General features: G+C 43.2%; 1 protein-coding gene across 2 annotated transcripts; it reads right to left on the minus strand.

Annotated features, from left to right (window-relative positions):
• Positions 1 to 3: 3 nt before the first annotated feature.
• si:ch211-158d24.4 (uncharacterized protein LOC560966 homolog) lies at positions 4 to 27,440 on the minus strand. Of its 2 annotated transcripts, XM_061730192.1 has the most exons (4): positions 27,190 to 27,440; positions 20,482 to 20,515; positions 20,313 to 20,393; positions 4 to 1,625 (listed from the first exon to the last, which is right to left on the minus strand). In XM_061730192.1, exons 1-4 carry the CDS (start codon positions 27,391 to 27,393, stop codon positions 1,210 to 1,212), a joined length of 735 nt encoding a protein of 244 aa, XP_061586176.1. In that variant the 5' UTR covers positions 27,394 to 27,440; the 3' UTR covers positions 4 to 1,209. The 2 variants fall into 2 exon arrangements, with proteins under 2 accessions (XP_061586176.1, XP_061586177.1); XM_061730193.1 differs by lacking the exons at positions 20,313 to 20,393; positions 20,482 to 20,515.

Consider the following 27,440-nt stretch of genomic DNA (forward strand, 5'->3'; position numbering starts at 1 on the left):
AACTTTATTTTATGCATGTACAGTTTTCAGTTAAAAGCACTATTAAAAACAACAAATTTAAATACACTTATTTTATCACAACTATTCAATAAATTTACTTTTTAAGAACAGTGAAACGTAAAATGTGGTTGTCTTCAACAGTGCATAAAACATCATTATGGCACCAAACATTTTTAAAAGCTTGTATGTCACTGGACGTTTTATAAAACTCAAACTCCAGCCTCAGTCTGCAGCCTTTTATTATTTTAATATTTCTGATCATGGCTTACAGCTTAAGAAAACTCAAATATCCTATCTCAAAAAATTTGAATATTCTGGGAATCTTAATCTTAAACTGTAAGCCATAATCAGCAATATTAAAATAATAAAAGGCTTGCAATATTTCAGTTGATTTGTAATGAATCCAGAATGTATGACATTTTAGTTTTTGTAATTGCATTACAGAAAATCACAATATTCTAATTTTCTGAGACAGTCCTGTAGATGGTCGTTAGTGAAAACCCCTGTTCTAAATGTACAGGCTGATCCAGAAACATTAAGTAAATGTATTAATGGATAGCCCCTTGAGATGAATCCTCTCATTTTCGAGGGGGTCCAACATAAAACATACAACACAATACAAAACAGTTATATACAACATACATAATATATAACATATAAGGCTCTGACACACAAACCCCCACACACCAGTCAAGACCTGAAGAACACAGGTAAACACTGCATATAACACAGTAATAGCAACAGGAACAACAATATTAATATTAATAGTCATTATCGTCATCATTATGATACAATGTTCATATCCTTCATTCCATTTATGAAGTGATTAGTCTCCTCCTGGTCTTGGTTTCTCCGTGTTTATAAGAACTTCCTGGACTCAAAAGACCAGGATTCCTTGTGAACAGAGCATGAGCAGAAAACAAATTCATGTTCCGTTTGATGGGGATATTCTGTTTGGCGTTTACATGACCCAATATTCAGGTTTTAAAAGGAGTAACCCAGGGCTCATATTCGGGTTATTCAAAAGGGGTTATTGGTGTTTACATGGCCGTGTAAATTTGGGTTATTGCCAATATTCGGGTTTTAAAAGGGTTATTGACTGCATGTAAACGCAGTCAGGGTTTCACATTAACCAGGAAACTGTGCCAGATGTGCATTTCCTAAACAAATGCAGGATGAGCCGTGGAAAAGTCCCCCTGTGGGACCGTGTCACTCGGATATCAGATCAGCCCCGAAAAAGACCTGGTACTCGTTCTTAGCCATCAGGGCTGGATGGGACGATGTGACGTGTAGTCTGCCGCCCGCGTCCAGCAGGAACAGGCCCAGCGTACTGAGGGATCTGATCCAGGGTCCCTGGCTGCAGTTCACCGTGTCCATGGACGTCAGCAGCGTCACGCTCCGGTTGTACTTGGGCGAGATGGAGAGCACGGTGCTGGTGAGCCTCAGGGAGCCCGGGCAGGCCCTGCCCACCCCCTCGTAGGTGACCTGCAGGAACACCCGGTAGGTGCCCGTCCTGGGCACCAGCAGGCTGCCCCCGGAGTAGCTGAAGCCCCCGTGGACGAAGGCGTTCCCCAGCTCACTCTCCCACCGGAGATAGTTCCCATCCGTCTTGTTGCCTACGGGAGCTACGGGGGGCAACAAAGAGAAGGACGCTGTTAAAGAACTCTCTTTTTCACCATTGTTCAATGCAACAATATACAAGCCACTTTTCCAGAGGAGTCTGTGGATGGGCAGGACACGCGGGGGACACCCCAGACACTGACTTTATTGTCCCTTCCTGGTGGTCTCTGGTCACACATCAGCCATGGAGTTTAGAGTTTTATTTGGATCCCCATCAGCTACAGCAAAACTGCAGCTATTCTTTCTGGGGTCCCACACATAATACACAGTACATTACAACAAAAAATTCAAAGCAAACCTAAAGAGGTAGCATATAAAAAAAGAGAGGAAAAACAAAACAGAAAATAAAGAAAAAATAAAAAGTCATTCCGTTTAACATTTATTTTCAATTTCATTTTATTGTCCCCCAGAGGGGAAATTTGCTTTACAGGGGGGGATAAAACCAAATTCAAATTGATACTTGGTCCTCCCCCTCCCTGTTTTTATGGCATTAATCACATGCACTCAACACCAGCAGCAGACTCACTATGACTTGTGTTATCAGCAAATTTAAGGACATGTCTGTTCAGGTGGGAGCTTCTGCAGTCATTGGTGTACAGGATGTATAAAATAGGTAAGAGGACACAGCCTTGTGGAGAACCAGTGGAGGAGAGGAGGACGTCGGACAGAGCACCATTCACTCTGACACACTGTTGTGTGTTTGTTAAACAATCTAAAATCCAGCCAACAATACTGGAGCAAAGATTAAAATTTAATAACAATTTGGAGGCTAAAATGTGGGGTTGGATTGTGTTAAAAGCAGAGGTGAAGTTTAAGAACAATAGATGTGCATGGGTGGCTGGGCCTTCAAGGTGTTTAAAAACAAAATTTAAAAGGGTAAGAACTGCATCATCCACCCCTTTTTTCCTCCTATAGGCGAATTGTAGGGGGTCTAGGAAGTCCTCCACAGCCTCCACCAGCTCTTTTTTGATTCTTTTTTCAAAGACTTTCATAACCAAAGAAGTTAAGGCTATGGGTCTGTAGTCATTGACGGATTTTGGGGATTTAATTTTGGCCACAGGCACGACTATCGACCTTTTCCACAGTTCAGGGACTGTCTGCTGCTCTAAGGAGTACTTGAATATGTGGTGAAAGATAAAAGACAGCTGATCTGAACAGTGTCCAAGGAGGTGACCTGAGATCAGGGCCTGGGCTTTTGTTCATTTTGGTTTTCCTAAATAACATCCTAACATCTTCAACATCAGTAGTGGACAGTAACGGAGTAAATTTACTTGAGTACTGTACTTAAGTACATATCCAGAGGATTTGTACTTTACTTGAGTATTAGATTTATTTGGTACTTATTACTCTTACTTGAATACATTTCCAAGACAAATATTTTTACTTTTACTCGAGTAAATTTCTAGGAAGGCTGAAAAGTACTCGTTACTTTCAGGTCTGCTCTTTTTTCTTCTTCCCTAAAATCCTATTGGACACAAGCTGTTTTTGTCAAAGGAGGAGACCTATCACAGTGCTTGCTCTCCACTGGGATGTACGAAAAGCGGAAATACGTCAAGCCTCCTCAAAACGATACCGCCAAAGTAGCCTGCGTTTGTCAAGACAGAGCCGCAACAATTAATTTAGAAAAAATATAGTAATTTACTGATGTGGGAAATAAGAAATTTACTCTTACTCTTACTTAAAGTAAATTTAAAAGCATTTACTTTTGGATACTTAAGTACCTTTAAAAGCAAGTACTTTTCTATTCTTAGGGCCTGATTTACTAAAGGTTTGCGTGTGTAAAAACCTGTGCAAACTTGACAGCACCCGCAAACCAAAGTGCCAGCTGATCTACTAACAGCGTGCAAAGACGACTGCGTCTCTGAAATGCGCAAAATTGCACACGCAATCCATTTAGTACTTTTGCCCTGATGAATAATCAATATGGGGCGTACCCGGCAGAAATCCTAAATACTGGGAGGGGAAGATGCAAATTGCTCCATTTACCACGCGCAATGAGATTTACCAAGCCTGAAAGTAATTGCGCGTATTGTGATTGCGTCTGTATTTAATACGTTCGAAAGGAAGGTGCTAATCTGCTGCTGCTGTTATTGTGGCAAGGAGGCGACATCCAAAATCAAAGAATACGCAGAGAGAGAGTCTTTATTCTGCTGCATGCTATTTTAAAAATGGTTGCACAAGTTTTATTAAAGGCCACTTTTTCTTTAGTTCTCCGCCTTATATCTTTGCCACCTTCTCTTATTGTGCCCCCCTCCACTCGCCCACAAGCAGGCCAAGCCTTTGTGCCAAAACTTTGTATTTTATTGATTATTTATCTTATTGAACGTGAAATCATCCTTCGTAAATTACATTTAATTAAAACCCGTGCTTATTAATCACAAAACACAGGTTAAACATCATGACCAAATCCGCTCCGACCCGCTGTGTCAGTATCAGCGCAGACAGACTGCAGCTTCGCCTGAATTATGGTTGCTGAATTATGCGTTAAATCGACGGCGTACCCGACTGCGTAGGGTCGCGGTGCGGTGTGCGTCGCCGCGTAGCCTACGCTGTCGGTTCTGCGTTGGTGTGACGCGGAACCATAAATCATCCTTTAGTGTGCGCTCTGTGCTGTTCTGAACACTTCTCTTCTCTTCTCGGCCATATGATGGTCCCGTCTGTCACACATTTACTGTCAGTGTTTGCTATATAATATATAATATTTGCAATATACTGTGGACATCTGAATAAAAACTTAACTCATAAATAGATGAATCAAAGCGCTCTCCAGCTCTGTGTCTGATTGTCTTTTTCTCCTCAGATCATGCCGAGCACCGCCGGGTCACGTAAACCCGACCAATTAAATATTAAAATCAAATTCAGTCCTGTGGCCCGTTTTTCTATTTCGTATTTTTGATCTGTGCCTAAAATTGAAATATGAAAAACCAGACGTTTTTCCGTTTTTTGTGTTACCAACTGCATTTATTCTATCGCAGGTTTTCTCCGATATTGCGTTTCTTTTGGTAATGTTTACATTTCTTTGCTGTAGTTCATGAATGTGTTTATTTGCCTCTTCCACTAATATCTCTAACTCCAACTCGTCAAATTTCATTTTGCGCTTGTGACTTGTGACTGTGCATTCCATCCAGACTCTCCATGGCGCAGAGTTTGCGCTCGCAAACCTTAAGACACGCAACACCTCATTTAAATACTGAGGTTTGCACCTGTTATCAATTGCGCACGCAATCTTAGTTGATCACCTGCAAACCACACAACAACAGCACGCGCAAACTTTTTCAGTGCACACGCAATTTAGTACTCTTTATTTAGGATCTTAGTAAATCGGGCCCTTACTCGAGTAATATTTTGACTGAGCTACTTTTACTTGTAACGGAGTAAATTTTGACCAGTAGTATTTGTACTCTTACTCAAGTACTGGGGTTGAGTACTCTGTCCACCTCTGTTCAACATTAAAATCAAGATTAAAAACAGGCAATATGGTAGTAGGGGGGGGTTCCAGACCTTGCCTGACCAACACTTCCTCCAGAGAAATCCATGTCAAACCTAAAATAAAAATGATTAAAACCCTCCACTTTACTGTTCTTCAACTTTTTAGTGCCTGTCATGGTTGACATGCCATTCCAGACACTTTTTAAATCCTTACTGTTGAATCTCTGTTCAATTTTGTCTTTGTAGTTGAGTTTAGCTTTTTTAATTTCTGCTCTGACTAGCCTTTTTGCTTCCCTGTTCTCCTCAGCATTGCCCTTTTTAAACAAATCATGTTTTCTCCTTATTATTTCCTTTAAGGACTTATTTATCCAAGGCTTATTGTTTGGATAGATTTTAGCCTGCCTTTTCGGGATGCAGGTCTCTTCACAGAAAGTTATATAATCACATACAGTAGAGGTTAATTTGTGTTTGCCCATACTACTTGAAGAGCACTTTATTTATATATATATATATAGTCTTAAAGGGCTCAGCGACACATCTGTTGCTTCTCAAGGACCAACGCCTGCCAACAAAACTGTAGGATTGCATTATGTAATTAGCGACTCTAAAACTGTAGGATTACATGATATTGGCGACTCTGGCCAGGTGCCTAGCAAAATAGAAGTGGTTGCAGTTCCCCGCCCTCCAAAAGTTCACCAGGTGCAGCGTTATAGAGGCGTTAACCAAGATAACCTTGTAAAAATTAAAACCAATGCACATTTGGTACCAATTACAGACCGAAAAATTAGATGCGGACTACTAAATATACGATCATTAAGCTCTAAGTCTCTGTTAGTAAATGATATAATTACAGAGAGCAGGAGTGATATTTTCTGCTTAACAGAAACATGGTTACAGGAGGAAGAGTATGTTAGTTTGAATGAATCAACTCCGCCCGGCTACTTTAATCATCACATTCCTAGAAGCACGGGCCGAGGCGGAGGAGTCGCAGCAATTTATAACTCCGGTCTCCAAACAAAAATTGAACCCAAGTGCAACTATAATACATTTGAAAGCCTCATGCTTGGTCTGAAATTTCCGAGCCGGAAATCAGAGAAGCCAGTTGTGTTAGTGGTAGTGTACCGGCCCCCTGCTGGTGCGTATCTGGAGTTTTTGTCTGAATTTTCAGATTTCCTTTCTGGATTATTGATCAGCACAGATAAATTCATCATAGTGGGTGATTTTAACATTCATATGGATGTTGAAAGCGATAATCTTAAATTAGCCTTCGATTCTCTTCTAGAATCAATGGGTATCTCACAAAAAGTGGATAAACCGACGCACTGTTTTAATCATACTCTCGATCTCGTTCTCACCTACGGTGTTGAAACTGATGGTCTGTTGGTGTCACCTGTAAACTCCCTTTTATCCGACCATTACTTAATAACGTTTGAATTTAATTTTGTTGATGTTGAAGTGCAAAATAGGAGGTATTATTTTAGCAGATGTTTGTCTGATGAAGTTATTGTTAAATTTAGGGAGGCCATTGCTTATCTTACGACAGTGCGAAATAGTGATGTAGTCGAGGCCAGTGACCTGGGTTCTACCTCTGCAGATGTTGATTTCCTTGCTAGTAACACTGCTGATTTGTTGCATTCAGCTTTAGATGAAGTTGCTCCTTTGAAAAGGAGGGTTTCTAGCCACAGGAGCTTAACTCCCTGGTACAATTCAGATATCCGCATGTTGAAACAAAACGTGCGTAAAATGGAAAGGAAGTGGTACTCTTGTAGGTCTGTAGACTCTCATCGTGAATGGAAAGATATTCTAATAGTATATAAAAAAGCCATTCGCAAAGCCAGAACAGCTTATTATTCAACGCTGATAGAGGATAACAAAAGTAACCCACGTTTTCTGTTCAGCACTGTAGCCAGGCTGACAAAGAGTCACAACTCTGTTGAGCCGTGCATTCCTGCAGCTCTCAGTAGTGAGGACTTTATGGGCTTCTTCAACAGTAAAATCGCGAGAATTAGAGAAGAAATCAACCAGCCGGTTGTAGGTGTTTCTTCAGCTTTAGCGACTTCCCTAGGCTCTGACTTGTCTCTAGACTGTTTTGATCCTATAGACCTCCCTGAGCTGACTTCACTCGTTAATAGAGCTAAGTCAACCACATGTATGTTAGACCCCATCCCGACTCGTCTATTCAAACATGTTTTTTCTCTTATTGGTACGACAATACTGGACCAAATTAACCTATCCCTAAGTTTAGGATATGTACCACAGGTTTTCAAAGTCGCAGTAATTAAACCTTTACTTAAAAAACCTTCTCTTGACCCAGACACCTTAGCTAATTATAGACCAATTTCCAACCTTCCATTTGTGTCTAAAATTCTGGAAAAGGCAGTTTCAAGCCAGTTATGTGACTATTTGTATAGAAATGATCTGTTTGAAGTCTTTCAGTCAGGGTTCAGAATGCATCATAGCACAGAGACAGCACTTGTTCGAGTCACGAATGACCTCCTTATGGCCTCAGATAAGGGATTAGTGTCCATACTGGTTCTACTGGACCTCAGTGCTGCTTTTGACACTATAGATCATGGCATTTTACTGCACAGGTTAGAGCATGTTGTTGGGATTAAAGGGACAGCTCTATGTTGGTTTAAATCATATCTATCTGACAGGTTCCAGTTTGTTCATGTACATGAGGTTTCTTCAGAACAGTCAAGGGTCTGTTATGGTGTTCCGCAGGGTTCAGTGCTAGGGCCAATCTTGTTCAGTTTATACATGCAGCCGTTGGGAAGTATAATCCAGAATCACGGCATACACTTTCATTGTTATGCTGATGATACGCAGCTCTATTTGTCTATGAAGCCGGATGAAACAGAACCGTTAGTTAAACTTCAGGCATGTCTTAGGGACATCAAGGACTGGATGTCCAGAAATTTCCTGCTTCTAAATTCAGATAAAACAGAGGTTATCATTCTTGGTCCAGAGCATCTTAGGAAGGGATTAGATGGTGTTGCGATGGCTTCCAGTGCAACTGTGAGAAATCTTGGTGTTATTTTCGATCAGGATTTGTCGTTTAAAACCATATGTCAATCAGGTTTGTAAAATAGCCTTTTTCCATCTCCGTAATATTGCAAAGATTAGGAAAATCCTCTCACAGAGTGATGCAGAAAAACTAGTCCATGCGTTTGTATCTTCTAGACTAGATTACTGTAATGTGTTGTTAGCAGGATGTCCAAGTAATTTGCTGAATAGGCTCCAGCTGATCCAAAATGCAGCAGCACGAGTACTGACAGGAATTAGCAGGAGAGACCACGTCTCTCCAGTGTTAGCGTCGCTCCATTGGTTACCCGTAAAATTCAGAATCCAATTTAAAATTTTATTACTTGCGTATAAAGCCCAAAACGGCTTAGCTCCGCATTATTTGCAAGACCTGATAGTGCCTTATGTTCCTGTCAGAGCTCTCCGTTCTCAGAGTGCAGGTTTACTCGTAGTTCCTAGAGTATCTAAATGTAGATTTGGAGGGCGGGCGTTCTGCTATCAGGCACCATTACTTTGGAACCAACTTCCAATCTGGGTTAAGGAGGCTGACTCCACCTCCACCTTTAAAACTAAACTTAAAACCTTTCTGTTTAGTAAAGCCTATAGTTAGTGTTTAGTAAACCTCTAGCTGGTGTTGGTAAATCTCTAGGTAGTGTAAACTTTAGTGTGTCAGAGTCGCTCCTGTAGTTTCTTGTGCTGGCCCCCCCTTCTCCTCCCTTTTCTCTCTTTTGTCCATGTTGCAGCATCCTTTGCCGGACACCGGAACCTGCAGGTGGTCGTGGGTGGCTTGTAGCTTGCATTACGGAGCACAAGTCTTTCCCTGACCCTGCACCCCAACCTGGGACTTGCTGATTGGGCCGGAGCTTCGGGAGCTGTGTGCTGGCCTGCGGTCCCCACCCCTGGTCATCCCGTTGCTGCCCCCCCCTTCTCCTCCCTTTTCTCTCTTTTGTCCTGCAGGTGGCCATGGGTGGCTTGTAGCTTGCATTACGGAGCACAAGTCTTTTCCTGACCCTGCACCCCAACCTGGGACTTGCTGATTGGGCCGGAGCTTCGGGAGCTGTGTGCTGGCCTGCGGTCCCCACCCCCGGTCATCCCGTTGCTGCTTCCACCTGCCTGCTGTGCTGTTGCCGTCCCTGACCCACCAGTCTGGCCCTCGGCAGGAGGGTCCCCCCTGATGAGCCTGGTCCTGCTCAAGGTTTCTTCCCTCCTAAAGGGGAGTTTTTCCTTGCCACTGTTTGGCTTAAGGTTTTTCTCCCACTAGGGGAGTTTTTTACCTGCCATTGTTTATGTAATATCTGCTCGGGGGTCATGTTCTGGGTATGGGTCTCTGTAAAGCGTCTAGAGACAACTCTGTTGTATTAGACGCTATATAAATAAAATTGAATTGAATTGAATTGAATATATATACACATACATACATACATACATACATACATACATACATACATACACACACACACACACACACACACACACACACACACACACACACACACACACACACATATATATATATACACATAAACATACACACACGTATATGTACACATACCCATACTATCTACTTTATTTATTTATTTAATAATAATTAAAGTTATAGTCTGTAATGTTGGAGAGCTAGCAAGATTTGAAAGTGGAACCTCCTGGAAGCCCCGCCCCCTCCTCCCCATCCCGTCATGCCCACAAACTACCCCATGTCTCATTCACCTGTAAGCGAGGCTTTTAGGGGGGGGGCAGGGGGGGAGGGGGGGCTGTGCCCACCCAAACGTGCGTCCTGCCCACCCAATCAAAGTTATGGGGATCCTTTATTTTTTTATAATTGAATTTTTTTATACATATAAAAAAATATCACAGGATATCTGTACCGTTTCTGATTGGGTGGGCACTGCGCATCATTTTTATTTATTTATTTCTTATAAAATTTGTTTATTGATTTTTAAGACACAAATTGACAATGATAAAGCGCATGTAAATAACAGTAATATAAGATCAAAAAACAAACAAACAAACAAACAAACAAACAAACAAACAAAAAAAAAACACAAGTCGGCTTGGCCATATTTCACATATTACAGTGACAATAACCTCACAAGTCAAAATAGAAATAAATAAATAAACTACAAAAGGTAAATCAAAATAAAGTGGAATCTTATTCAGGTGTAACTGGGAACTTTCTCTGCATAGGCAAAGAAAGGTCCCCACATTTCACTACATTTTCTGGAAGAGCCTCTCAGAGTGTGTCAGATTTTTTCAAGCCTCAAATTGTTGAAGATCTCCTTCATTCACATTGTATGTGATGGTGGTGTTGGTGACTTCCACCTCTTCAAAATAAGACGTCTAGCCAATAATGTCACAAAAGCTATCAGATCTGCTTGAAGTTTAAGCAAAGGCAGTTGAGAGATGCCAAACAACGCAGTAATGGGATTAGGCTCAATCATTGTCCCAGTCATCTCCGTCAAGGTCTTAAAAATTGCAGTCCAATAGTTATTCAGGGATGTGCATGACCAAAACATATGCACATGATTGGCTGGTGTTTGATGACATTTTTCACAAGAGGGATCAACACTATCATAAACCTTACAAAGTCTAACTTTGGCCATGGAGCACGATTATTGTCAGATCCTTTAAAATGTATATTCATCGTGATTGGGGCATTGTCAGATATAACTATTGCATTGTATGAGATTGATTTAACAGAAGAATTCTATTATCTACAAGAAAATAGTCTATACGGGTGAAAGTATGATGAACGTGTGAGCAAAATGAATATTCCTTACTAGAAGGGTTAAAAAAACGCCAGGGGTCAGAGACAGCAAATTGTTCTTTAAATGACCGAATCACCCTTGCAGACCTAGAGGGAACAGAGTCACGAGTGGAAGAGTGGTCCAGCTTGGGATCCAGCCAGCAATTGAAATCCCCTCCTAAAATAAGTAGGTGTGAGGACAAATCCGGAAAAAGGGAAAACAAAGTTCTAAAAAATAAATCATTGTCCCAGTTTGGCGCATATATATTAACAAGAAGTACTAGAGTGTTGTAGATTTTACCACTAACTATTAAATACCTCCCGTTTGGATCTGCGATTACATTTGAACACACAAAAGGAATTGACTTGTGCAGTATAATAGCTACTCCCCTGGATCTACCCTGAAATGAGGAGTGATAGACATGACCAATCCAGCTACTTTTTAATGTGGTCTGATCAGAGGCTCTAAGGTGAGTTTCCTGTAAATAAATTATCTTGGCACCCAAATGTTGAAGATGGTGCAGGATTTTGCTGCGCTTGATAGGATTATTAAGACCTCTACAATTCCAGTTACAAAATGTTATCCCACTATTGTCTTGCTGTATTAACTTAGGTGACGCCATAACAGCATCCAGTGAGTTAAAAAAATAAACATAATAATGAACATAATAATGACCATAGTGAGTAACAGTATCTAATGACTGTATTCAATATTGACAGACCAAGCCGACACATCAAACAAACAGAAACCACACAGTACAACAGCCTTGTGTGGTAAACGACCCACATTAACCCCTCCCACCCTGGCAGAAGTGCCTCCCCAAACGAGACACGCCGATCAAACCCAGTGAAAGCAGCTAAACGCTCGATCATAATCATTACACTCGTTATCAACTACTATAGCCAACAGCTACCTAAGAAAAACTTTGACAGTATCAAAATTGCAAGCACGTGCAAAATTGACAAAATTATCACAACTGGAAAACAATAGGTCTACGTCAGTAATAGGGGTGTAACGATACACTAAACTCACAATACGGTACAATATTAGTATTTTATATAGCAGTATTTTTTTTATTTATTATAAATATCTCATAGCTATCATTTTTATCCATCGTTCCTGTAGTTTCTTGTGCCGGCCCCCCTTTTTTCTCTTTTGTGTATGTTTGCAGGCTGGAGCCTCGGGAGCTGCGTTCTGGCCTGTGTTCCCGCCCCGCCCCCCCCCCCCCCCCCCCCATCCCCCATCATCCCGTTGCTGCTTCCACCTGCCTACGTGGATGTCTGCTGTTGTGCTGTTGCTGCTTCCGCCTGCCTGCACCCCCCCCCCCCCCCCTCTGGTCATCCCGCTGCTGCTTCCACCTGCCTGCTGTGTGCTGCTGACGTCCCTGACTCCCCCAGTCTGACCTTCGGCAGGAGGGTCCCCCCTTATGAGCCTGGTCCTGCTCAAGGTTTCTTCCCTCCTAAAGGGGAGTTTTTCTTGCCACTGTTTGGCTTAAGGTTTTTCTCCCACTATGGGAGTTTTTACCTGCCATTGTTTATGTAATAATTGCTCGGGGTTTATGTTTATGTTTATGTTCTGGATCTCTGGAAAGCATCTAGAGACAACATCTGTTGTATTAGACGCTATATAAATAAAATTGAATTGAATTGAATTTTTTTAACAACCTTGAATGAGGAACATATGACTGGAAAAAAATAGTCTTTTATTTGAAAGACACAAAATACAAAACAATGCTGTACATTTGCCCTATTGTTCCAGTTTGTAATGCTTTATAACTGTTTAAGTTTTAAAGAGAAAGCCAGGACAACCATTTTCCACAAACTGAACTAAAAGTAAATGTCAGGTTTGCATTATGATCTTCAGTTTCATACAAGTACAAATATTTAGACACAAACTGAATAGTTTTTCTCATGTATGATTTGATTTTTTCCTTTCTATTTTAACAACTAAAATTAAATAAATAAATAAAAGTAAATAAATACATACAATTTTACATCATAAAAAAGATTGATTTATGCTCACCTTATAAGTGTAAGAGGAGATTTATTTTAGTTAAGAAGGTTATTTTGGTAATTCAGGGTTCATTATTTTATAAATATATACTTTATATTCTGATGTAAATCAGGGACTATAATTACACTAGTCTGTTTATCTGTAGTGATTAGTCTGTTTTAGATTGGGCGGAGTGATACGCCACAGTACGGCACTAGGTGCTGTGTTGATGCTCTAAAATCCTACACTGTTGAGCGGACATTAAAGTACACTGGAACTCAGCAGAAGCCTGTGTGTTTTTCCTACTCGCGACCCGAAAAAGGTTTAATTTAATAAGGTAAGGCTTAACTCTACACCAGCTTTACATAAGTAAAAGTTCAGAGCTCAAAACGGGACCACAAAACGGGACTAGTTTCTTCTGAGTGTAGTAAGATTTTGGTCCGCGGGTCGAGGTGCGGTCGCGGCCGCGGTCGGATGCGCGTTACTAGTCAACACAATAGATTAATATTAATAACCCAATATCGCGATACACTTCGTCACCTCCACGACACGTATTGTGACGTTTTTGTATCGCAAAATTTCGTGGCACGATATATTGTTACACCCCTAGTCAGTAACGTTATCCATTAATATAAAAAAGAAACAATGACTTACTGGAGATTACAGACCAAGTCGATGTGAGAAAAAAAAAAAAGGATATAAACTTAGTTAGCCAGCACAGCCAGCTTACCCATGTCCCGTCACACATCACTTGGAACAACAACTTTCTTTAAAGTTTTGTTGATAAAGTCATTTGCAGCGACAGGGTCTTCGAACCGGTGTGTGTCTCCGCTCTGCAGGGTAATCCTGAGCACCGCCGGGTACAGCAGTCCAAACTTCACCCCCAGGCATGAGTGGAGCTGACGCTTAATAATACCAAAGGCAGCCCGCTTCTTGGCGACAGTGGAGGTGTAGTCAGCAAAGATGGAAATCCTCTTACCCTGGTAGAGGAGAGGAGAGAGTTCCCCGGCCCGACGCAGAATGTCGTTGCGAATGTGAAAGTAATGAACTCTCACGACGAGTGGTCGGGGCGCCTCTCCCTCCTTAGGTTTGGCTCGGAGCGTGCGGTGGGCTCGATCCAGCAGCGGCTGCTCGTCCAGGCGAAGTATTTGCTTCAGCAATTGGGCAATAAACTCTGTGGTGTGGGGCCCCTCCAATCCCTCCGTTAGACCCACCAGCCGAATATTATTTCTCCTGGATCGCCCCTCCAGGTCCTCGCATCGGTCATCCAGGTGTTTGACTTGAGCCGTCAGCTTGTTAACTGTAGCCTCTAACTCCGTGATGCGGTCACTGTGATCCGTAGCAGCCCACTCAAGCTCTTTCATAGTTTGCCCGTGTTTCTGGACCTCTTCTTGCAGCGGTTCAATCGACTCTTTAAGCTTCTTTCTGACAGAGGAAATGTCGGAGCGGAGACTGGAAGACAAAGAGTCAATTTTCCCAAAAATGTCGTCTTTCAGGGAGTCCACATAGTTTGCACGAGTTTTGCATTGAGCGTGCCATCAGCATCAGCATCATCCACCTGCCGCGCAACCGGGTCAGGAACAGTCGGGGCTTTACTGCGGCCTCCTCTCGATATTTTGGATTTTTTGCCAGCGGAAGACAATTTGGTCCTTTTGTTTAATAAAGGTTACATATAATGGCTCTTATATGCGTGTTCTATGTGTTCCAGCTATAAGTGACCAAAAAAACGTGCAGGAAATTATCAAATTAAGTCACATCCTCAGGAGCAACGGGGAAACGCGACTCACTCCCTCAACGCCATGCGTCCTCCCCCACTGCGCATCATTTTTAGACACAACAATGAACGCATACCGCAAAAGCTGTGTCTCGGCGGAGGGACCCGACGTCCCCGCAAAATGAGACAACAGAGTCAACCATTTTCAGAACAGCACACACTGAAGGCTGATTTATGGTTCCGTGTTACACCAACGCAGAATGGTGCGCGTCGCCGCGTACCCTACGCCGTACCCTACAGCGTAGCCGTGGCTCCAAAGCCTGCAGGGCACCGCAGCCACCGCCAGCCGCACCGGCGCTCTCCACCCTCGCCGGGATGGAGATGCCTCCATCCCCACGGACCCCCATACTGAGAGGTATTTTTATATTTTTGGCTGCGTTTTCTCGTTTTCTGCGCTATTCTTCAGCAAACAGTCGACTAATCGGATAATTAGTAATTTTTTCTTAAATTTAGTATGTCGCTTTAATTATGTGGCAAATGATGATAAACACGAGAAAGATGGGTACTTCAATGAAAAATACAGGACTGTCTCAGAAAATTTGAATATTGTGATAAAGTCCTTTATTTTCTGTAATGCAAAAATGTCATACATTCTGGATTCATTACAAATCAACTGAAATACTGCAAGCCTTTTATTATTTTAATATTGCTGATCATGGCTTACAGCTTATCCATCCATCCATCCATTATCTATACCCGCTTTATCCTTTTCAGGGTCACGGGGGTCTGCTGGAGCCTATTCCAGCTATTTTCAGGTGAGAGGCAGGTTCACCCTGGACAGGTCAACAGTCCATCGCAGGGCAGCTTAAGAAAACTCAAATATCCTATCTCAAAAAATTTGAATATTCTGGGAATCTTAAGCTGTAAACCATAATCAGCAATATTGAAAAATAATAAAAGGCTTGCAATATTTCAGTTGATTTGTAATGAATCCAGAATGTATGACATTTTGGTTGTTTTAATTGCATTACAGAAAATAAAGAACTTTGTCACAATATTCAAATTTTCTGAGACAGTCCTGTAGATATTCTATTCAACTTTGCCGCTGTTCATACAGAAAATTAATAAAATGTCCTATTTAAAACCAAGGACAGGCACAGTGATCAGTCAGACATAAATCCATGAATAAATAAACCTCTGTCCATTATTTTTAAATTTTTTAAGAACAGCCAAATGTGTTATATAAAAAATAAAATAAAACGTCTCATATTTTTTCTGTATCAAGTGGGTAAATGGGTTCTGGATGGCAGGACGTGCTCTGGGTTGAACTGGTGTATCATTTGTTGAAACTCGTCACCCAGACCCGACGTGCTTTCTCTTCAAATGCTCGCATTACCAACGTGTTCCCGTGATAAGCAAGGTCGGCTTTGCAAACCTTGCAAGTCATCTTTTTATTTACCGTATCGAGGCTAAAAGGCTCCAAAACTTTAGAAGTTTTGTTACATGCAGCTGCTACAGGACGGGACGCCGTCATTTCTGTTTTCCCGCTACCGCTCGGCAGAGACGCTATCGCGCATGCACGACTCTCGGCAGAGGTCGTATTGAAGTGAGACGCCTCACTCCGTTGGAAAAACACGTCTGGCGACTATTGTCGACAATGGAATTCATTGTCGACAATTTTGATTATCAATTTTTGTCGACAACGTCGACGAATCGATGCAGCCCTAAACGTGACTCGAGTGTGTGAAGTTTTCCAGCAAGTTTTTCAACATGACGAGTGCGCGCATGGGACAGAGGGGGGCGTGGGCGGGACTTAAAATGAAGGCATCTGATTGGTTCTTTCCCCCCTGCCAATCCTCTGGTCCACTGACCAATCCGTGCCATTCGGTGCGCAAAAAACAGATTGGTCAGAGTTTTTACAGGATTAAAGCTGTCAGAGGAGTCAGATTTTTTTCTTTCCTTTTTCTGAACACATCATTCACTGGCTACTCTCAGGATGGAAGGACCATTTCACCCAGTATAACAATACATGTTTTTGAATACGATTACAGACTATACCTTTAAATAAGTTTTATTTAAACCAGAGCCACCAGAAGTGCGACTAAAAAAGATTGCTCAATTCCATTCAGGAAAACCACATTCAGCCAGGCTGTGTTCTCATTCAGAGCACCACACCAATGGAATGCATTACGTCCGACAATCAGTCAGAGAATCTCCATCATATCACACTTTTAAAGTTCATGCAAAGGACTGGCTTGTTGACTCACAAAGATGTGAGCACTAGTAGTACTACTGCTAGTAGTAGTGCTAGTGGCTCTCTTTAATACAAGCTATTTAAGATGATTGTACTTTTATTCATTTGTTTTATTCTATTTTTGCACTGTATCTGTCTTTGTCTTGATATGTCATGCATGCTGTATTTGTGTTTATGTCTATTGAGCATTTTTTATTTTATTTTTCAAAAAGTCTATTAACATCTGGCGAAGGGACTGCCGAAAAAAATTCAGCTAACTCTGGTACATTTACTTTCTGCAAGGAAACGTTGATCAATGTACACTGTCCCTTTTTAAAAATAAAGAAAGAATTATTATAAGAATTATATGCATCTATTCAAGGGATGTTTCTTTACTAACAATTTGAATTATTTTATGTTAATAGTTTAAAGTTCTGGATTCTCGTTCTGGATCTCTGGAAAGCGTCTAGAGACAACATCTGTTGTATTAGACGCTATATAAATAAAATTGAATTGAATTAAAGTGTTTGGGAAGTGGGTTCCATGCACACGTAGCTCTCTACATCACCATTCTTTTACCAGAGTTTGTCTTTATTTTTGGCAGTGAAAAGTTACCTCAGAGCATGTCTTGTGCTGTAGCTATGATTTTCTGAACTGTAACATATTTTTTTGTATATAACTTACGGGGTTTTTGATATGGATACATTTCTTACAAATATTAATAAAGAATAAAGTAATCTTTCTTTATTGGAGGACGCTCACAGAGGAAGTAACGCCTGAACCAGAGTAACTCTCACTGTCTGAACTAACGCTCAATGTTCGGAGAGGAAGCTCTAAGCTAAAAACAGCCAGAAGAAAGAGACGTTGGCGTTCCGCTGAAGCTCATCTGAGTGGGATAACTGGAGCCTCCTCCTCCTCTCCTCCTCCCCCCTCCTCCTCCTCTCCTCCTCCTCTCCTCCTCTCCTCCTCCTCCTCTCCTCTCCTCCTCTCTGGTCCTCCAGCTCCAGCTCAAACCAGTGTTCTGGTTGTTCCAGTATACCGTTAGTGTGGCTGAAGCTTTTACCTTACACTTAATCTACATGACGTACAGACAATTTTACATAGTACGTTTATACTAAATGTGTTTGAATACTTTTTGAAATGGTGTGAGCAATCTTTTTTATCTTTGAATATCTTAAAGACAAAGGATATGTGTATGGATTTCAGACGCGTCCAGACTCTCCTGTAAGAAAAGTGATTGAGGGTCTCAATCAGAAGAAGTTGAAATTGTTGAGTCTTATAAATATTAAGGCACTATTATTGACAACAGACTGTCATTTGGAAAAAATTCAGACTCGCTATATAAGAAGAGCGAGCAGCGCCTTTTTTGTCTTCGAAAACTTTCTAAATTCCAGGTGGATTCTTCCCTGATGACTATGTTTTATCGTTCTTTATCGAATCTGTTATCACCTTTTCTTTCATTTGTTGGTTTCAATCCTTGAAGGTCAAAGACAGAAACTTGCTCAATAAGGTTGTCAGTCTAAGCAGTAAAATCATTGGGTCGGCTCATCAAACTTTACAAGAACTTTATAACAAACAGCTGATCAAGAACTCCATGTTGTCTGATTCTCACATCCCTTAATAAACAGTTTCAGTTTCTACATCAGTTACTGCTCAGACAAACAGATACAAACACTCCTTTATTCCTCCGCTATTGTTCTTTTAAATGCCGGAGGAAAAGGTAGTGGGTGAAAAAGCCTTCCCTCTTAAGCTTAGGTCTGTACTATGATGTGTAACCTATTGTAACTTATTATGTATATTTTATGTATATTCACCATTGTGTGCTTCTCCTGTCGCAAAACTAATCGCCCCCTTGGGGACAAATAAAGTGATTGATTGATTGATTGATTGATTGATTGATTGATTGATTGATTGATTGATTTTGAGCTTCTCACTGCTGCTGCCCAATAATCTACATCTTATCTTAACTTTCATAGCCAGTGCTGACAGTCTCACCAAAAGAGGAGGAAACAAACTTTCAGGCGTACTCTGTCTGTTGAATAGAAATGTCATCTATATAACAAAACTTAACTTCCTTTTTTGACTGGGTGTGTATAATGAGGCGAGGCAAAGGTTTAAAGCACCAGCAGGCTGCCGCTAGCAGGGAATATTTCTCCTTCAAGTGTGAGGACAACTGGCAAAAGCAACCCCCCAACGAAGCAGATCCACAGCTGTTGAGGTTTCTCTTTGGGATGTGATCGATGTTTGCACCAAACATCATTGCAACACTGTATAGAACGGCTACGTCGCTATAGAATACCGTTTATTTCTAGAGTTTACATGTAATCGTATATAATAGGTCTTGGTATTGGTCACATATGGTGTATAAACTCTGAGTGTGAATAATGGCGCTTTTCCACCAGCACCTACTCGGCTCTACTCATCTCATCTCAGCTCCACTCAACTCGGCCTGGTTTCTTTTCCATAACAAAAAGAAACCTGGAGCAGAAGTAGGAGGTTGGAGAAGCTGCTGTGACGACAACACTAAAGATGTAGAACCTGGAGGAGATGATAAATGTGCTGCTGGATCTGTGGTTTGTGTTCGATATCAAGTTAAAAAATGAGAGTGAGAGAAGCTTCAAGCGGCTACGCTTTTTAATTTTTTCAGTTCGTCTCTGCACTGCTGAAAAGTCAGCTGGAGCCGTGAGCAGCTATGAAGAGACAGAGCTTCTGGTAGATCTGGTCGTTCCTTATCGCCCGTCTAGATCCCTTTTTAATTCTCTCCTCAGCACCAGGTTTATGAACATCTGCACCTCAGAGTTGGATCATCAAACAGACTTTTGCAGAATAGTTACAGAAAAAGTATCTACTCGGCACGTTAGACCTCTGGTGGATAAAAACCAAACCGAGGTGAGTGGATGTGGGCTGAGTAGGTGCTAGTGGAAAAGGTGCCGGCGTGTGCCTACAGGGCTGGGCAGGGTTTTACCTGCAGGGCTGGGTTTTACCTGCAGGGCTGGGCAGGGTTTTACCTGCAGGGCTGGGCAGGGTTTTACCTGCAGGGCAGGGCAGGGTTTTACCTGCAGGGCTGGGTTTTACCTGCAGGGCTGGGCAGGGTTTTACCTGCAGGGCTGGGCAGGGTTTTACCTGCAGGGCAGGGTTTTACCTGTAGGGCAGGGTTTTACCTGCAGGGCAGGGTTTTACCTGCAGGGCTGGGTTTTACCTGCAGGGCTGGGCAGGGTTTTACCTGCAGGGCTGGGCAGGGTTTTACCTGCAGGGCTGGGTTTTACCTGCAGGGCTGGGTTTTACCTGCAGGGCAGGGTTTTACCTGCAGGGCTGGGTTTTACCTGCAGGGCTGGGTTTTACCTGCAGGGCAGGGTTTTACCTGCAGGGCTGGGCAGGCTTTTACCTGCAGGGCTGGGTTTTACCTGCAGGGCTGGGTTTTACCTGCAGGACATGGTTTTACCTGCAGGGCTGGGTTTTACCTGCAGGGCTGGGTTTTACCTGCAGGGCTGGGTTTTACCTGCAGGGCTGGGTTTTACCTGCAGGGCTGGGTTTTACCTGCAGGGCTGGGTTTTACCTGTGAGCATGGCGCTGGGTCGTTTGCCGTCTCTGTTGTGGGATATGGAGGACCCAACCTGCCGCTGTTTTCCGCTTTTCTCTACAAAGGGGTTTCAGAGATTACTGTTTTACTCTTGACTACAGAAACAAACGTCATAATATCCTCATAAACCAGAAAAGATATTTACCTGATGAACAGCCGCTCGGCTCTACACTGGTACACTGAAACATACAGACAAACAGTTGCATGACTGATACGATCAATACAATTAATGACAGAGCAAAAAGGTGGTTGAAATTATCCTACGGACCCGTCTCTGGGCCGCAGAGCACACGGGTCTGAGTTAAACCCGGAGTGAAACCACAATATGGCAACAGAAAGCAGCAGTGTGGACTGGCTCTGCAGATGTGGTGACTGTGGTGAACCTGACCTTCTTAAACGCCTTCCCACCGTTATCTGTGAAGAACATCATCTTTGGGAGGACATTTCATTATATATATATATATATATATACACACATACACACATATAAACATGTATATGTATGTATACACACATATATATTTACAAAAATGGTAATATTTCCCACCATTATCTCTGAAGAACATCATCTTTTGGAGGAAATTTCATGTATATAATGTGTACACACACACACACACACACACACACACACACACACACACACACACACACACACACACACACACACACACACACACACACACACACACACACACACACACACACACACACACACACACACACACACACACACACACACACACAGAAAGGAGGAAGGAAAGGAAAAGAAAAGAAATGTCAAATAACAGAATTTTGTGATTTCGTGTTGTGGGGAAAATTGTCAATGGATTGCCTGATTCTACTTAATTTGTGGGGAACTTTAGGATTATTAAGGGCTACTAAGCCATAAATGGGAATGTGTTGACTGTTTGCCTGGATCACAAACATACATTTGCTGTAGGCAAGTTACCAGATCCCCCAAATGAGTTTTTGGGGTAGAGGGACATCTGTTGGCCTAAGGAGGTGAAGGTGTTGAAAATCCAGACACATGAACTTTGTTTGTTTTGTGAGTATACTGTAACTAATCATGACATTATTGTAGCAAACACAATCATGGCTTTTACATGCAGATTCCTGTTTGAATAAGTATGGGAGTAGATTGAAGTGTAGACAGAAAAGGAAAAAGAGAGAGAAATATGGGTGGAAAATAGTTGAAACAATGACAGAAAAAAGATCATATCTTTTGGGGAGATGAGTAACTGGTGGTCTAGTAAAGTTAAAAAGAGTTTGGTGGATGTTGTAAAAAGTGGACTCAGAATGTTCAAAGTGATTTGTTGGCGTATGCTGATTAAATTAATGCTTACATTCGTTAATTGTAGGAAGTAATCTGGGTGCGGGTTATAATGTTGGTTTATGTTAAAAATAGAACATTTAAACCAGACAGCAGAAGTAGATATTGTAAAGTGTACAGGATATGAAGAAGGAGGGTGAGGTGACCACTCACTACACTCAGCTGATTGAGACATAGAGTGAAAAGTAGTCAAAGAATTCCAAGATAAGGTCATTTCAGGCAGGTATTGGTCATCAAGGTGTTTTATTTGATTTCACTTCTATGTGATTTAGTTATCCTCTGTGTTGATTGTGACTAAGGGAGTTGTGTCTATTATTGTTTTGTTTGTCTTGTATAATGTATGTCTGTTATGTAAGTGCTAATTTGTGCTCTCTCCCTCAGCGAGTCCCCCCCCCCCCCTTTCTTTTGGACTGACAGTCAGTCCTCCCCTTTTGTTTTCCTTTGGGTAGGTCACAGATGGTGGGAGACGCCCCCACCAACATTGAGAAAGCCAGAAAGGACCATAAAGGTGACTGAGGTGACACCACACTGTAGAAGTGTGGTTGACTGCAAAAAGACTGAGTAACTGGACAAATAGACATATTGTGCTCCAAGTACTGACCCGACTGAACGTACTTTGACTGAGGTCCGGACTGACTTGAGGACCTCAAAACCTGACATTGACACAACCAATGACCCCCAAGACTCCACCCGAACTTAAAGGGCCAGAAAGTTCTTTCAGTCAGGGCACCTATCGTGTCCAGAATGGGAGGAGAGGCCTACTTACAGTATGTCTGATTATAACTATTTTGATTGTGTGGAGAGAACTTCTACTCTCCAAGGAGGTGAGTAGTACCATATCTGTTACAACAGATCAGGTTAGGACTGGTACACACTCAATGGTGTTTCAGGTCCATAAGACTAGAACGGTGAAAGTAGAACTGTGTCAAATTGTTAATTGTCATACTAATGACAAGGGTTTTTCCTCAATACAGATATATATCTGCTTAACTAGTAAGAGACATCAGTGGTGTCCTTTATGGCAATGGGCTATCGCTAACACAGGTCGAGATTGGGGATATAATGCTAAACATAATCTTAAAGGTCGATTGACAATAGTTCAAACTAAGCCTCTCCGGGATGGCCAAATTAAACAATGTTCCATTGATCATAACTCTTTTTTTTTTTTTTTTTTTTACCTTGTCTGCACACATATTATTGATTGATACCATGACGGTAGAAACCAAAAGTGTATATATGTGCATTATTACTATATGTAATATATACATATATATACGCACACATATGCGTACACATACATAAATATACACATACAAACCCAGTGTTTTTTTTTTTTTTTTTTTTTGGGGGGGGGGGAGGGGGTGGGGGGGGGTGGTGACGACATCCACTGCCAATCCAGGAAGCAGGAACACACGGAGACACACGTCAAGCACTGGAAATCTGCAACAAAAAAACCACAAACAAAGCACGAAACCGGCACGGAGCCATCCAAAACACGAACAGCAATCGACCTAAATCTTGAGATCTGATCGCAGTCTGAGCTAAGCTATCGCTACCGCTACCTAAACCCAAAAACTAGAGAGCCAGCATGCAGGTGAACAAGCCAGTGTGTATGTCTATGTGTGTGTGTATGTATGTATATGATCATGCATGTGTGTGTGTGTGTGTGTGTGTGTGTGTGTGTGTGTGTGTGTGTATGCGTGTGACTAAATTACTATATGTGTGTGTGTGTGTGTGTGTGTGTGTGTGTGTGTGTGTGTGTGTGTGTGTGTGTGTGTGTGTGTAATAAACCAAACAAAGCTCCACCTGAAGTGTATCTATAGTGGGGGAGGGGGGGGAGCAACCCCGCCACCCGTGAGACCAGAGGCCGACAAGGAAGAGCCCGGAACCCAGGCCACCGGCAACCCCACAGAGGGGAGAAGTAGGAGGGAGGCAACCCACCGCCTGCGAGGCCCCCCCCCCCACCCGGCGGCGGCCGAGGGGGCCCGCGGGCGGGGCCCCCACGGCGCGGAAAGAAGCAGCCAGGGATCCCGCGGCGGCGGACCGCGACCCAGGCAATCCCCGGCCACCCGGTCCGGGCCGGACACGCGGCCAGGAGGCCCTCACCCTTCAGGCCAGCGACCCCCACCCGGCAGGGGGCCAGCCCGCCCGGAGAGACAGAGCCGCCCCGGCCGCCGACGCGGGCAGGCGCACCCGTCCCCCACGAAAGTGGCCCTCCAAGACCAGAGGGGCGCCCCGCCGTAGAGGCAGCGGGGGGGACCAGAGACGGGCCCGGAGAGAGGGAACCCCCCAACAAGGCGACACCCGCGCAGGCCCGACAACGGAGGGCCCCAGACCCAGGCATCCCATTCATTCATCCATTCACCTATCCGATACCTATACTAATAATAATATAATATACTATACATAATAATAATAATAATACTAATAATAATACTAATAATAATACTAATAATAATAATAATAATAACCATCTTTGTATAATATAATATTGATAAATTATTAAGTTTTTGATGTCCTGCCAATGGAGGCTCAAATCCTCCATGGCAGGACCCTTCCATACCGCATTCTCACCGACACAGACATACAATCACGCACCGTTTCCCCCTCCCCGGGGGGATCCAGCACCGCCAGAAGGCACCCCAGGCTGCACGGCGGGCCCCGCCAGGCCCGGGTAACCCGACCCACCCGTCCCAGGCCCAGGCCGGTGAGGGAACGCGGGTGATGTGGGACCCCCTCCCGCCCCTTGTGTTGAGTGCATGTGATTAATGCCATAAAAACAGGGAGGAGGGAGGGCCAAGTATCGATTGACACAGACCCCCCCCCCTCCCGAACTACGTGTCCTTGTCAAATGTATTTATTAAGTGTTGAATGTGCAGTGTCTATTTTGCTGTTAAAACCGTGAGGCGGGGAGTGCCAGGCCCCGCGGGACAGTGCCCCCCACGACCCGGACCCCCCGCCTTTCGCCTATGTGCGTATGAATCGTGTAGGGGGGGCAAGAGGGGGAGCGGAGGCCGAAGCCAGGAAGCAGGACCAGCAAAGCCGGCCCTGATAAGACACCCGCGTCCCCCCACCGGCCGTCCAGTAGACGGGGGCCGGCCCCCCGAGCCGGGCAAGGGCCCCACCGTACCTCCAAGGGCGCCCCCGGCGCCGCCGGAGCCCCCAGACGGAGGAGGAAACGGTCCAACATCCTCCCATTCATACTGACAACATAAGACATAGATACCTGGGAATGGTGCCACCCCGCCGTCGCGCCCGCCCGTGCACCCCCCGGTCAGGGGAAGCCCGCTCCCCGGACCCGGCCCCACCCCCCCCCGAGGCCACCCCGGCGGACACCCCAAGGGTCCCGGAGTCCCCACATCCGCAGGGGCACTTGGCCCCCGCCCAGCGACGGAGGACCAAGGCAGCAATGCCCCCCCAGCGCAGACAGCCACCCCCCACCCAGGCAGGTCATAACTCTTAGAGGCCCTAGACAGTCAGATTCTGGGCTCTATGTGTTAGGAGTATGGATTAAAGGGAAAGATATGTTGGGGATGTTTGAAATCAATGTGATTGAAGCTCTTGTAGGAGCAGATATATTCAGTACTGGCTCTGATGTATATGTAGCCCAGAGCGTAAAAGAGATTTCATATAAAACATTAATTGAATTAAATTGAAACTGGGTATACAGAAGAAAATGTTTGGTTGAATTGGATAACTTCTGCTGTGAAATTGGCTTCTGTTAACGACTGTGTTGCATGTTCCCGAGCTCAACCCACATTACTAACAGTCCCATCAGCATTTTCAGAGGACGAGACAGACTGCATGCTTTACTTACGTCTAACCGAAAATCCCCCAACAGCATGCTCTCATTTGGAGAAACCATATTCTCTTTCTCCAATAAATGCAATTCCGCCTATATTTACCCCTGTTAAAAACAATCACGTGTGTATGGTCCGACATGGTAAATCTGGTACAATAGTGGGTCATACCCCGTATGATTGGTGCGTTAGGATAACTGATGTGTCCACATGGGAAAATGTCACTAAACTATCTTTTGCACGATCTGATGTTTACTGGTAATGTGGTGGACTTTTGAACACTCTACCCTCTGATTGGATTGGTGTGTGCACTCTATTATCATTAGTGGCACCTGTTACTGTAGTCAATGCATCCGTTTCTGATATTCCCGTAGCTGGCTCCATCAATGAGATTCAGGTACAAAGAACGCCTCCCTTTTTAGTATAAATTGAACTGGATCGATGACCATGTGTGCATTTCTCTCCTACCTTGTGGACTGAAAGAATTGTACCTCCGGCCGGAAAACATTGTGCTTGATATATTAAAAGCTTGTATTAACTTTGATTCTACTGGTTTTCTTATGATTCGCCAGACAAACGAACACAGGATCTTTCACATGTATATGTATGTATACACACATATACATTCACAAAGATGGTAATATTTCCCTTGTAGGGCTCTTTGAAGCGTTATCGATCGTTACTCCGGAGATTCATCATCTCCCCAAAACCAAACGTTTCCTGCAGACCTTAAATCTTGCACCTTGAATCTTGATGTCTGTATGTTACCGAGACCTTGAATTCCATTTTGGGTATCAATATAAGTTACCCAATAAAGTAAGATGGAAATAAAGTATCCATCTATATGTATACAGGACTGTCTCAGAAAATTAGAATATTGTGATAAAGTCCTTTATTTTCTGTAATGCAATTAAAAAAAACAAAAATGTCATACATTCTGGATTCATTACAAATCAACTGAAATATTGCAAGCCTTTTATTATTTTAATATTGCTGATTATGGCTTACAGTTTAAGATTAAGATTCCCAGAATATTCAAATTTTTTGAGATAGGATATTTGAGTTTTCTTAAGCTGTAAGCCATAATCAGCAATATTAAAATAATAAAAGGCTTGCAATATTTCAGTTGATTTGTAATTAATCCAGAATGGATGACATTTTTGTTTTTTTAATTGCATTACAGAAAATCACAATATCCTAATTTTCTGAGACAGTCCTGTATGTATACATACATATATTGTTAAAAAAAAGTGTTTCATCCTTTTCTTTTATAGTAAGAGTGTGTAAATATTACGGTGGAAGTATGGGTGTAATCAAGGTAATGAAAGAAATACATGAAAAAAACATATCTGCATTATCTCAAACTCAGAACTTCATATCTTTCTGTTTCTGAGCCGCACTCATTCATCTGCGTAAAGACTGAAATAGGAGCGCACATGAAATGTAGGAGCGGCTGATTTGACCAAGACGCAAGTCCGACTGACTGGACTGGGCTGGCTGGACCGCAGGTTCGGCTCGGGAGATGGAAAAGCTCCCGTGAACCCACTCACTCACTCCCAGTCAAAAAGAAAAATAAAACAGCTGTTTGACTGCAGACCAGAAGAGTTAGAACCACATCCAGAAAACCGTCCGCGAGGAAATAAACCTGGACCAACTTGTTTCAGAAATAAACAGTCCAGAAGATAACTAAGTGTGAAGATGAGAGGGTTTGGTGGGGGTTTACCTGGACCGGGCCGCCGGCCCCGGGGCCGGCTCTGTGGACCAGCAGGACCAGCAGAGCCAGGACAGCAGCAGCCAGCAGGAGAAGCGCCACGGCGGAGAACCGAGCCGTGGTCCGGGTCCGGATCCAGGTGTCCCGGTCCCAGGTGTCCCGGTCCCAGGTGTCCCGGGCCCGGGGAGCCGCGCAGCTGCAGCCGGGTCCCTCCATGCTCTGGCTCCACACCCTGGAGCAGCTGCATTTATCCTGCAGGGAGG

Source organism: Cololabis saira, chromosome 9, assembly GCF_033807715.1.
Source record: "Cololabis saira isolate AMF1-May2022 chromosome 9, fColSai1.1, whole genome shotgun sequence".
Lineage (NCBI taxonomy): Eukaryota > Metazoa > Chordata > Actinopteri > Beloniformes > Belonidae > Cololabis > Cololabis saira.

Excerpts from the sequence above, each read along its gene's own strand:
- si:ch211-158d24.4 (XM_061730192.1), bottom strand. The coding sequence starts at position 27,393 with ATGGAGGGACCCGGCTGCAGCTGCGCGGCTCCCCGGGCCCGGGACACC. Across the intron at positions 20,516-27,189 it reads GGGCCGGCGGCCCGGTCCAG|TGTACCAGTGTAGAGCCGAG; the intron begins GTAAACCCCCAC and ends TGTATGTTTCAG. Across the intron at positions 20,394-20,481 it reads GCCGAGCGGCTGTTCATCAG|AGAAAAGCGGAAAACAGCGG; the intron begins GTAAATATCTTT and ends ACCCCTTTGTAG.